Source organism: Anguilla anguilla, chromosome 17 (genome assembly GCF_013347855.1).
Source record: "Anguilla anguilla isolate fAngAng1 chromosome 17, fAngAng1.pri, whole genome shotgun sequence".
Classification (NCBI taxonomy): Eukaryota; Metazoa; Chordata; class Actinopteri; order Anguilliformes; family Anguillidae; genus Anguilla; species Anguilla anguilla.
The window spans coordinates 29,612,651-29,625,311 of NC_049217.1; the positions used below are offsets into that span (position 1 = coordinate 29,612,651).

General features: G+C 45.2%; 1 protein-coding gene across 1 annotated transcript in view; it reads right to left on the bottom strand.

Annotated features, from left to right (window-relative positions):
* The window catches only part of LOC118216036 (protein FAM171A2-like), a 33,282-nt gene extending 20,670 nt beyond the window's left edge, over positions 1-12,612 (bottom strand). Inside the window, exons 1-3 of the mRNA XM_035397041.1 lie at positions 12,343-12,612; positions 2,491-2,718; positions 42-134 (exon numbers count right to left, since the gene is read on the bottom strand). Of these exons, the coding sequence (XP_035252932.1) occupies positions 42-134; positions 2,491-2,718; positions 12,343-12,442 (421 nt within the window). The 5' untranslated portion in view covers positions 12,443-12,612. The remainder of the gene's footprint in view (positions 1-41; positions 135-2,490; positions 2,719-12,342) is intronic.
* Between the last annotated feature and the right edge of the window lie 49 nt (positions 12,613-12,661).

Genomic DNA, 12,661 nt, shown 5'->3' on the forward strand with positions numbered 1-12,661 from the left:
GGGGGGGGGGGGGAGCGGGGGGGGGTGGTGTGCGTGCTTACCTGGGGATCCCAGCAGCACCTGGACCACGTCTTCGTACAGAATGAGGGTAGCGGGCCTCTGGGGCAGCAGGTAGAGGGAGATGGAGGCGTACACTGAAAGAGAGGGAGAGAGAGGGAGGGAGGGAGAGAGAGAGAGACAGAGACACTCGTCACTCATCCTTATGCAGAGCATCTGATCGAGTTCTTAGACTTGCTGCTGGAACCTCCCTCTAAGAGTAGTTCTTAGACTTCCTGCTGGAACCTCCCTCTAGGAGTAGTTCTTAGACTTGCTGCTGGAACCTCCCTCTAAGAGTAGTTCTTAGACTTGCTGCTGGAACCTCCCTCTAGGAGTAGTTCTTAGACTTGCTGCTGGAACCTCCCTCTAGGAGTAGTTCTCAGACTCACTACTGGAACCTCCCTCTAAGAGTATTCACGCCTCAATTCTAACTGAAGACTTGGATACAAGCTGTACTGACCTGGTCATAAAGCCAAGGTTTTACTGCGCGGACTAGGCTTGAAGTTCATGGCTACGGATAGCTGCTACTTCACGACAGAATTGTACTTTATCTGACGGGTGTTCTGTAGTTGTTCCAACGACCTTCCATATGCACTTGCACGTCAGCCTTAGATAAAAGAGACTGCCAAATAAATTGTAATATAATGTAATACTCATTCAGAGAACGGGGAGGCACACCTGTGTCCTATAGGCTCGGGCCTGTTTTCACTCTGCACACAAACCAATAACCTGTTTTCCATTCAGCTAGCAAACTAAATGGCTTTTGTTTTTTGTTTTTTTTACCAAATTCCAAACATTTTTAGGTTATGGCACGGGGCAGGTCTGGCACAGCATCAGAACTGTTAGCCTGTCAGATCAAACCCCAAGAGACAAGTAAAGCGTTCCAATGTGGGCAAAAGTGCCGCCGCGATGTGACCCAAACGGGCTTAACGGGCCACGCCTTGCTGTTTAGAATTCCCTGGCTGCCATGACGATGGCGGGAGTTCCGCGGATGCTCTTCCCAGGAACTCCCAGCAGCTGCGGATTCCGCGGGACGGAATGGCCGCGAGCCGCCGCTCCAGAGGGAATAATTACGTAATTAAGAGAACGAGAGAATGAGAAAACAGGTGATGGGGACTGGGAGAGGGGCTGGGGGGGGGACTGGGAGAGGGGCTGGAGGGGGGGGGGGGGGGGGGGGGGGGGACTGGGACAGGGGCTGGGGGGGGGCACTGATTACACCCCTCTGGAAAACGGAGAAAGGAGTCGAGGAGCAAATTCATCAGCCAGTGACAAGGAAACAGAGAAGTTTGGGGGGGGGTTCTTAAACTTGCGCGGGTGAATACATACACACATGCATGCACACACACACTCTTTCTCACACACATACATGCACGCGCACACATGCACGCGAACACACCCTCACTTACACACACGCACACACACACACTAGGACACATGCACACACACATGTACGCACACATGCAAGCACACAGTTTGTTGTCTGTAAAATAATAGTCAGCCGTGACTCATCTCTCAAACTTGCCAGACTCCCACGGTTGAGAGAAACAGCTCAGAGAACAGCTCAGAGACACTGCAAGATTGATATTAAAGATAGACGAGGAACACAACAAGCAAATTCAATCCTAAAATGAACTCAAAATGGCAAAATACAGGGTTTTTATCCTCCACTACTTCCATTTCCCACATTCTTCTGATCACACCATCTCACTTTCACTCCCTTCACGAAGACTGGATGTGAATCCACACACAGGAACCTCCTTCAGGCCAAAAGGGTAGGCTGTGGCCTGTTCTTCACCATGCTGAGCCAGCCTGTGCAGTTCCTGTGGTCTTAGTGAATATTGTGGAGAACTGCACAGCTGCAGCCTGGAGAGCAAGAGACAGCTTACAGACTCAATGCATGACTGAATGCGTGACTGAATGAGAGACTGAATGAGACATTAGCAGTGTATAGAACTGCTGAGAATATTCAAGGTGTAAAAATATATTTTCTTAAATGCCTCTCGCCTCAGACTGAAGTTACACAAATGCTGTTTAGAGCCAATTGGACAAAAAAACAGATTTACTTAGTGATCATCCATTCTAAAATAAGTTTCCCTAGAGACGGTATTACCCAGCCAGGCATGGTCACTCATAGTCTATACTGTCCAAAGAGATGAGCATCATGTCTGAGATACCAGTCAGAGTGCTATTCAGGAATGGGGTCTGAGACCGCTGGAGCAGAGAGAGCCTCTGTCTGGATCTGAGCGCCATAGAGATCTACCGCTAAACATGGCAGGCGCTAAGCTTCCAGCTGTTTCCGCCCCCAGATCTTTCCACCAATCGGCATTAGCAGCATGGATGTTTTTGGGGATATAAATACACCACCAGCATCTGGGAATGTGACGGGCAGGGTGTGCAGGGTGGGGGGTGTGCGGGGCAGCTATATCGCGCTTAACCCCCCTGCTTTTAACTTACAGGGGATGCGCTTGGCGTGCCAGGGGGCGGAGTTGGTGACGTAGCCTGGCTTGGAGGCGGCGATGATGACCCACGTGCCCGGGCGGTACAGGAGGGTAACCGTGGCGATGCCATCGCTGCCCGCTCTGCCGGTCGACGGGGTGGACTGGTTGCCGTGGACCTCTACCGTGGCGTCCGGTAAAGGCGAAAGGTCGCTGTTGTCAAACACCTGCACTCTTATCAGCACCTCTGTGAAGGGAGGGAGAGAGAGAGAGAGAGAGAGAGGAAAAGACAGCAGGAGCATTTTATATACATTACAAATACATTATCCAGTACTACTATATATATCATTGACAGAATGACCATTAACCATTCCTTATGCACCCAGATCTATTGAACTACATAAATGTGAGATACATATTTGCGCGAAGCACCAAACCTACACATTGCCTAATCACCAGGCCATTCTTGGCCCTTTCTCTTTAGAGGTACTGACTCACATAAAACGATCCACCAAGACTCCGAACCGTTCGCAGAGATCAGAAAGTGTTTAGCACTCTTTAGCACTGCTCTGTCCAATAAAGACTCGCTGGGACGGCTGGCACCGATGCTGAAGTTCCCAGCCAAAAACGCCCGAGAGACCGCAATCGGATTGGACCGCTCGGGTCATGTGCTTGCCAAGTTTCCATGACAACGACCTGGATCATCACTCTTGAAAACCCGCACAGAAAAGCAAGCAACTGGAAGCAACACTTCAAAACAACTTTTTTTTTTCCCCCCCACTTTGAGCAAATATTTTCACAAAGCAAATCATGACCGCAGCTAACAGCACGCTATACAGATAATAAGTTTGAGTGGTGTTCGTCCAGTCTCCACGCGTACAAAGACATAACCGCAACGGGCACGACTGAAAGGGTAGGGCTCAAGACCGGATCGCTCTCCAGAATCACAGATTATTCACACGCCTCTCCGGAATCAAGCAGCTCGTCTCTGTTAAGCTAAATGGGATGATTGTTAGCGCTCGTTTCCACGGAAACCAGAAGTGCCTCCTTACAAAATGGGGGAAGGAAGCCTCCAGTTTGCTGGCAGGGGGGACAAGGAGCCCTGCTTCGTCTCGTTCTTAAGGAAACGTCAGGTCTTCGGAAGCCCCTCGTTTTTCTGAAAACCATTCTCTCGTCGAAAGCCACACTTACCCGCGTTAAGAAAATGAAAAAATAAGAAAAAATAAAAAATGAAATCACGGTCACCCTTCATGTGAAGCCTGTGGGGGCGGAAGGGCTCACGGCTCCCGAAATACATCCACACGCTTTACTTTTCATTTCTTGAATTAAATCCGAATTGCTTTTACATCCCTTTCTCAATAAGTGCAGTTAGATTCCACGCATAATAAGGCACCACAAAGCACAGAACGTGACAGAGCAGTAGAAAATTAAGGAGTTTATTTGATACCACTTTTCAAGCTTTGTAATTCACTTTGGAAGAGACAGTGGTGCTGTTTGCGCAATGACATGATTCAATAGCAACAGGGGTGTAGTTTAACGACCGAGCTCTGCTCATTATTTTTTAAGATCTTATTATAATATGTTTGGACACTAACTCACATATTTTGTTTGTTCCTGCTCAGCACTGCAGTGAATTAGGGGTCAGGGTGGACTGCGTTCCACATCACGTCTATTGCAGAACAAAATAAAACCATGTAGGGAAATTAAACGCCTCTCTCTGGGCCTCTGACAGAAGGAGATGAGTTGTGAGATCAATTTAAAATCGCAGCATTGCAGCACTAGGTTTTTGAAACGAAAGCGTTTTCTTTGTTTTTCGGGAGGAGAAGGTCCTTTGGGCAAATCCGCGGACCGACCTGGCTCTCCGCCCCCGTGCCAACAGGATTTCGTGGGACCGGAAAACGTAACTCTGCCGGGCAGCAGCCTTGAACTGGAAAACTCACCGGAATTTCAACAATGTTTTTTCTTCCAAATTTCGCAGCTCGCGAGCAGCGAGCACTTCCTGAGTGAGCGTTCTTTTCCAATCGCACTGTTCGGGGAGGCAGTCAAGATAAGCAGCGCTGTTTTGGCACACAGACAGCAGCTAACACATTCTGTGTGCTGTACCCGTGGTCTCTGGGCCTCTGTATAACACCCATTAAACTGGGGATGCCCAATCATATCGGGGTCATAATGGCAAAGGCCGTCACTTGCTTGACACTTATAACTCATTTTTGTCGGTTTTTCCCTGATGCTAACATTATGGCCAATAAGATGGGTCAATATGATGGTACAACATACCGCACATGCAACGCATTTGATAGCGTACTGATACGCATCCATTCTGATGCTCATTCACTGTGTCTCCGCCTGCTCTGAACGCACAGTGCCGCACCATCCTGTTGCTCCTTTGATACGCATGTTGAATGTACCTTTACCTGCCAGGCCTGGCCGTGTAATTCTCTCCGCATACGGTGTGTCTGACAGGTTAAGTAAGTGAACAGACGTTAACAGGATAGGTGAATGATGTAAATGCGAGCGGGATAAGTCAGCGAATAAACGCTGAGACGCCGGTCTCGCCTCAGCTGAAAAATCACCATGACAACTAGTGCCCCTGGGCCTCTCTGGGACGACATTCCACTCGACGCACTGACTTCCTTTTCAGGTCACATGACGCATTCCTCCACACGCTGCCTTCCTTTTCAGGGTCACATGACTCTGACAGCTGAGGACACACAGGAACCCCCCCTCCCCCCCCCACCCCCAATGGGCGCAGACACCAGGGGGCTGGACTGACAGTCATATTTCAGGGGAGGATGCACTGTTCCTGTCTGTGGCCAGGGGGCGCTGGCAACAACAGGGCACCAACTGGCATCAACGTCCAGTAACGCTGTAATTTCAACTGCAATAAGGCAGGTCCGAGACCAAACCTGACCTCATCCACTAGTCAGGGCAAAACCCAAAGCATGGTTACATAACAATCTGTCTTAACCCCTGTTTTTATTTTACTGACTTCAACAAGGAGGTTGCATTTATAACGCAAAACTGGACCGTGTTAAACGTACTTAAAGTATTTCCTGGACCTATACTTCATGCATACTATCTATGAACTACTTTAAATAAAATTTATCCTAAACTGGTAGACTCAAAGTGTTTTAAACCATGATTTAAGTTTACTTCTGAAAAGCAAAGTTGAAGTTAAAGCGCACGTTAAGTATATTACCTGGGATTTAGTTAAAAAAAAGTGTCCTTAAGGTACATTGACAAACTTCATTTTTGTAAGGGTCATCCATATGACCCCTGGCACATCCCAGCTTTCACCAATTAGTTCTGGGCCAGGCAAAGCTCACCAGCAGCTTCCAATTCTATTCACATCTAGTGGCTGCACATAATTAACACCAATGTGCATTATCTAAACCAGCTGTAGGAACCCAGGGAGCGTGTCATAAAGACACGCAAAGAAGAAAAGTGTAAAAAAAAAGAAAAAGTAAAGCAATAAATAAATCACTGTCAAGCTCATCACACTCAAATGCTAAGCAATGCATTCCCACACACACGACTGAACCATATTCAATTTATAGGGGCTCTTTAATCTTTTCCTCTATTATGCAAGATGAAAAAACTAAATCAAAGACTTTAAACTTGCAGGGAGTCCGGCTCGTCTCGTCTCCACGGATCAGCGCAGAGTAGAGTTACAGGAGAGGAGCGTCCATAACAGACACGCACCAAATTCCACGCATCACTCGGTGTATGGTCTAGCATCACTGGCTTTGAAGACAGTGTGTGGCCTAGCACCGCTGGTTTTGAAGACAATGTGTGGCCTAGCACCACTGGCTTTAAAGACAATGTGTGGCCTAGCACCACTGGCTTTGAAGACAGTTTATAGTCTACCATCACTGGATTTGAAGACTATGTATGACCTAGCATCACTAGCTTTGAAGACAGTGTGTGGCCTAGCACCACTGGCTTTGAAGACAGCGTATGGCCTAACATCACAGGCTTTAAAGACAGTGGACTGCCAAGTGGAACTAGTACTGAAGACACTGAGTATTTCAGTGCCATTGGTCTTTAAGGTAGATTTTCACAGTACATTTAGCAACACACAGGACTCCCACAAGATGCCCGGATCAGCTTGTACCCGATGTTTGCTGATATACGGAAATCACAAAGCCAGTGACATGACTCACGTAACAGACTTTGGTGGACTTTGATTAGTGGCACATTAGCATAACCACAAGGGCCTCTGTTCTGGGAAAATCTGTGAAAAATTCGACCCACTGATTTACTAATTCAGTCAACCTTGCTGAGGCAACGAGACTCTTGAGGTACTACGATGATGACTCCAGTGTGCTCATTAGAGTTAATTATGACACTAAAACTGTTTAATTGCACACCTGTGGCTAGTAGGCGGATTGTGATCGTGGTTGCAGACTTTAACCCTTAACATTGTTAGCTTTTAATGTTGCACTAAAAGTAAACTAAAAAAAAGAAAAGAAATATTTTCCGAAAATTTTGTCTATTTTCTCATTTTCCATTACTTTTTCATGACTAGAAACCGGCAAGAAAAAATTTCAGGTTTTCCATGACAGGTGGGAACTCTGACTGGAGTGCATCATCTCCACTAAGGGAAGTTCAGTGCAAACAACCAGGAGACCTTTTTTGATATCATTTGGCTAATACAGGAACGAACGGTTCATTCATACATTCTCACACTGCACTGCATGTAGTCTCCTGAGTAAATGTCTAAATGAATGTACACAGAAACAGTGATAGACGACATCATAACACTGATGAAATCCATGGAAAAGAAATCCTGTGTAGGAGGCTGGATGGATAGGAGATCTGTCAACAAATGCCGAAGCCTTGGAAGAGCTATTCGCTTGCCAAGTGTTGACGACAGACTTGGCCACTTAAAGAGAGGCATCAATTCACTGTGGCTGTTTAGACGAACGGAAGTAAAAAGGCCTTTGCCAGGAACAGAATCTGAACAAGGACACCATCAGATGGTGATGCCTCTATAAGAATAGTGTTTGAAATAATAAAAAAAATAAAACGACCCTTAAGCTGTCAACTATACATAGTGGTGAATATGCTTGCACATAAAATTCAGTTTGTGAACAGAGTTAAGATCTTTTCTAAAAGCAGAAATGAATGGGACTGAAGGTATAAGGTCTGTGGCGGGACATAGAACGTTGAGAGGTTCAGAATGTGGGGTAACAGTATGCATATGATAACTGTGATGACGAAGAGGTGGAAGAGAGAGTCATCCTCACTTGATTTGTGTGTGTATGTGTGTGGGGGGTGGGGGGGGGTTAGGGAAGAGCTACAAGAGCAAAGAGGTCCCCAACCCAATCCTGGAGAGCCACCAAGCCTCCTGGCTTTCATTGTTCAGCGCTCATATGACCAATTAAGCAGCTGCCTACACGGTTAGCTCATTCCTGGATCTGAACTGGTTACTGACTTAGAGGAAAAATCAGAATCAGAAGACTCTGTGTCAGTCCAGTACCAAAAGCTTGCGTGCTAGGGGCTAGGGTCAGGTTAAACTTCATAAGCTACTTTCAAACTTTGCAAAACACTGTTCTAGTGACAGGGGATATATTTACTAATAGGATGTTTAATGGAAAGATGACTTTTCAGACTATTAGTGCACTTTATTGGAAGCGAATAGATTAGAATACTAGAATACATTTCCAAGGTTTTAAGACCTTGGAAATGTATTCTAGTAAAAAAATTTGAGTAAAAGCCCAGTTGAAAACCATATTTTAACCATATAAAAAAAATAAATAAATACAGGATATTTATTTGGCTATAACAGATCCTATAATTCTACATTATACATTATAATTCTACATTTAAGCACGAAGTAGAAGACAAGTACCATTCATTCCTAGTTTTAGCAAAAGCCTAAATAGCATAATGAAATTTTCTGCTTGATAGGCCATAGTTTTAAGCTGTTACTGTTGTGAGGTGGACAACTAACAGTTGATTCTGAGCTGTCCAGTGAGCACCTGTGCGATATTGTGGAGACAGCGAAATCCCTGCAGAGTCATTTTAATTCTTTCTAGCATCTCACATTTGAACAGAACCACCGTAGTCGTGATTTTAGAAACTCTTAGAAACAAACAAACCGAAAATGAACTCTGCATTTGCGTGCGAGTGACAAAGCATCTGCTCTTTAGCAAACAGATTAGCCAATGATTTCATTACAAAGCCGTAATTAAATCCATCACGGAGGACTGGAACGCGTGCAGTTTCCTTTGTACGCGCGTCCACATCTACGTCAGAGCTGCCAGAAGAATCCGCACACGTCACTTTGGCGGCAAGTTCGGTTTTAACATCCACTGTTGTCAGCGATATCGTACCACAATGTGCGCCGACGTTTTTTTTTTGCATGGTGACAAAGGCCTGCTTTTCATCAACATCTGCTCTTAACTCACAATTAAATGCAAGTATTTATTTTAATTGGCCAACTGACGCTAATAACCTAAAGTCACGTTAAACCCTACAGTAAACTCTGGATGAAAAGAGGGCAGTTTACTCCAACACTCACTGGGTGCAACACATCAGAGATGCCTGTAACATCTGGTGGAACAAATTTTAAAAATTATTTAATCTATTCCTAACCACCATAAATGCTTAACTATTTAATGTGTAAGATCATAAATATGTTATTAGAATGTTCTCAACCGGTCTGAAGAATGACAGCGTTGTCCAATACTCCTCACCCTGAAAAGGCAGACAGACACTATCAAGCGAACTCCGAAGCACACTACCAAGCAAACTCCAAAGCACACCACCAAGTGAACTTGGAAGCACACTACCAAGCGAACTCAGAAGCACACCACCAAGTGAACTTGGAAGCACACTACCAAGCAAACTCCGAAGCAACACTACCAAGCAAACTCCAAAGCACACTAGCAAGTGAACTTGGAAGCACACTACCAAGCAAACTCCAAAGCACACTACCAAGCAAACTCCAAAGCACACTAGCAAGTGAACTTGGAAGCACACTACCAAGCAATCTCCAAAGCACACTACCAAGCAAACTCCAAAGCAAACTAGCAAGTGAACTCGGAAGCACACTACCAAGCAAACTCTGAAGCACGCTACCAAGTGAACTCCGAAGCACTCCTCACATTTCTGACGAGTCAGCGCCATCACGGTTTCACGGTCAATCTTTAAGTGTTGATTTATCATCGGGGAAATCACAGTGAATTATGATGTCAGTCTCCATGTAAGCACTATTCCCAGGGTGTGCCGCAAACACGGGTAAAGCGCTTTTATCACTGCATAATTTATGACGCAGCATTACCGCTCATCGACGGAGGAGCTTAAATTACGGAGGCAGAAAGCGTGTGCTCCGCATGATCTGTGCATGGATACTCGCGGGCGGTGACCCACATAAACAGAGCCGCTTGTTTGTCTTCCTGCCCACACCGTGACGTGCTAAATCACCTTCTCTCCCTCCGACACAAAGCATTTAATTAAGCGTGTGACTGAACGCGTTCGCTCGGGCTCCGTTCGTCTCATTCGCAATTAATTAATTTCGTCCGATCCGATGTCGCCTCGGGCTTCGAAAGGAAGTCAGAAAGCAAGGCCAAGGCAGAGCACGTGGATGAAAATGTGACCATGTGACCAGAAACAGTCACAGAGGAGCCAAAATGGGGCTTTGCGCTTTTCTCCAAATCAAAAATAACGGATCTTAAATCTGTCACACACAGCACGGAATGCATTTCACTGTAGAACAACTGCAAACGCCCATCAAATCAGATTCAGTCAAAACTCTGTCCACTGTGTCCAGTGGATAAAAAAAATCACGACATCATCATTACAGACCATTACAGAGTGCATGACACCAGGGGGGGGGAGTGTGTGCTCCTTAATTTAATTTTTGAATTTTATTGCTAAAAACAAACAAACAAAACAAAAAGAAACAGTAGAGCAGTAATTCACAGCAGGTATATGAATGTGCATGTTTATGACTCGGGATCCTGCTGGCCACCCACAAACTGCAGAGAACTTTACGAATGAGTGGCAGGGACAGCCTGAGGTGGAACGGGCAGAACAGGGGACTCTGACTGTTTGTGAAACAGGGACCCCCCACACCCAGGCTCAAAGCCATCCAGCCCCCCCCCCCCCCCCCCCCCGCCCCCATGCATCATAACTTTTTAAAAAAGGGTTACATTTAAGAAAAGGGGGGGGGGGGGGGGGTGTGGCGTGCAGTGTCATAACACTAGGAACCGACAGACATTGTCACCAAGCAAAACACACCAACTGCAGGTGTTGGGGGGTACAATCCCATTCCAAGTTTCACAAAAGCGGACAATTCTGGTACATTCAAACCACTAACCTCCTCCCAAATAGAAATGCATAAAGAGTCTGTTATTTGTCATTATGCAACATAATATATTTCAGTGCAACTGTGAAGATCTTACAGAATGTTTTGAAAAGGCCAAAATGTTTTCCCACATATCCAGCAGTAGTTTTGGTTAAAAATAAACAAAAATGTCCAAATAAACCCAGCACAATGATCACTACTCCTACATGGCATTCATCTAGGATAGAAAAATACTCTGTTGTGTAGAAGGAGCACAACACAGCTAGCCCACATGTGATTCACCAAGTCATTAGTAGGACACTTAGAAATAAGGAAAACATTCCAAACCTTGGACCTTAGAGCAATTGCCATTACAATAATGGACTATTGAGTGGTTATTATCGCAACCGTATAATGAAAAGTTCTTCATAACCCCTCACAGTAAGATTTTCACGGAACACCTGCACAACATTGCTCAGTAGTAATGCAAGAAGCGGCGTTCACTAACGAGATTGAAGTCATTTAAATAAATTTGGTGCACAATATCCATAGCGAGCACCAACGTAGGTCGCCTACTCCACGGCGCGCGCTGCAACCGGAACTTTTCGGCAAACTTTACACTCTCGCTGACGTATCGCTCTACGCGATGTAAAGCTGAGCAGTTAAAATTACAAACCCATCGCTCGGCGTTATGTCACATGAACAATACCATTACGCGTGTCAGTCACAAAATTCCACATGACACTATCTCAAGGAATACAATGTCATAGCCGCTCAATTATATTCTACGCAAGAGAAACTAATTCAGTATTTGGTCCATATTTCTATTTAGATCCAACGATGGGTACCTCTTGTTTTTTCTTGTTTAACACTGCGTGCGCAGTACAAAATTAACCGTTCAAGCGACAAAATTAGTTTAACAAGCAACCTTAGGCAAGAGGTGACAACCTACCTTATATAAACGTATATATATATATATATATATATTTCAATATAAATAATGTAACACTGCTGATGCTCGAATTTATTAAATCAAGGCAGTCATCTAGTCGTAAACAACCTGATGGATAAATTTGTCATCGCCATTTGCAAATTATGAAAGTAATATTTATTAGTTATTCCGAAAGTATTTACAAAAATAAGATTAGCTATACATATTTTAAAAAACGATATGAAGACAGTAGGGCACATCAGGTTCCGAGCACGTTAGTGTTATCTTCGCAAAGCTGCACACCATAATGACGTATCATAACGGACTTTACTAATATTAATGTACAATTTAGTCGTACTGCCATAGCCCATTCCAACATTCACAGAAATCAGGCGGTTTAAAAATTCCTTTGTTTCTCAACTGTAGATGTACTCTGTAAGCAGACCTTGCATTCACTCGGGCGTAATCAACTGTGGTATAAAATGCGGCGGTTACATAAGCAACCCATCAAAGCCACCCTCTCGTATCGAGGGCTTGTTGCGAAAAAAAAACATTACATCAGCAAAACAGTTTAATATGAAATCATGTCAAATGCACACTGCCCATACCACCGTGCCGCCCGTGCCAAACCAAAAAGCCGAACTCACCTAGTGGTCCCCGATCCGGAATGGATTTCGGCAGCACCTTCCAGACGTTGCCGAAGAAAAGAAAGAACAGGAGAAAACGAGAGGTGCGCAGCGGTGGCATCCTTATTTAAAAATCACCACTCGCCGCTAGGTAGCCATTCATCCATGTTGATTTTTGGGGGGTGGCAGGCTAGAGACCACTCTCCAGACTGCTAGCCTTGGCGTTCAGATGCCCACTCCCTAGCACGCTCACGCTCTGCTGCGCTTTTTAGTTCCATTGTGCTACGTAGGAGTAGGGGCTGTTACACGATGGCCAGCGCCCTCTACTTGTCTAAAATAA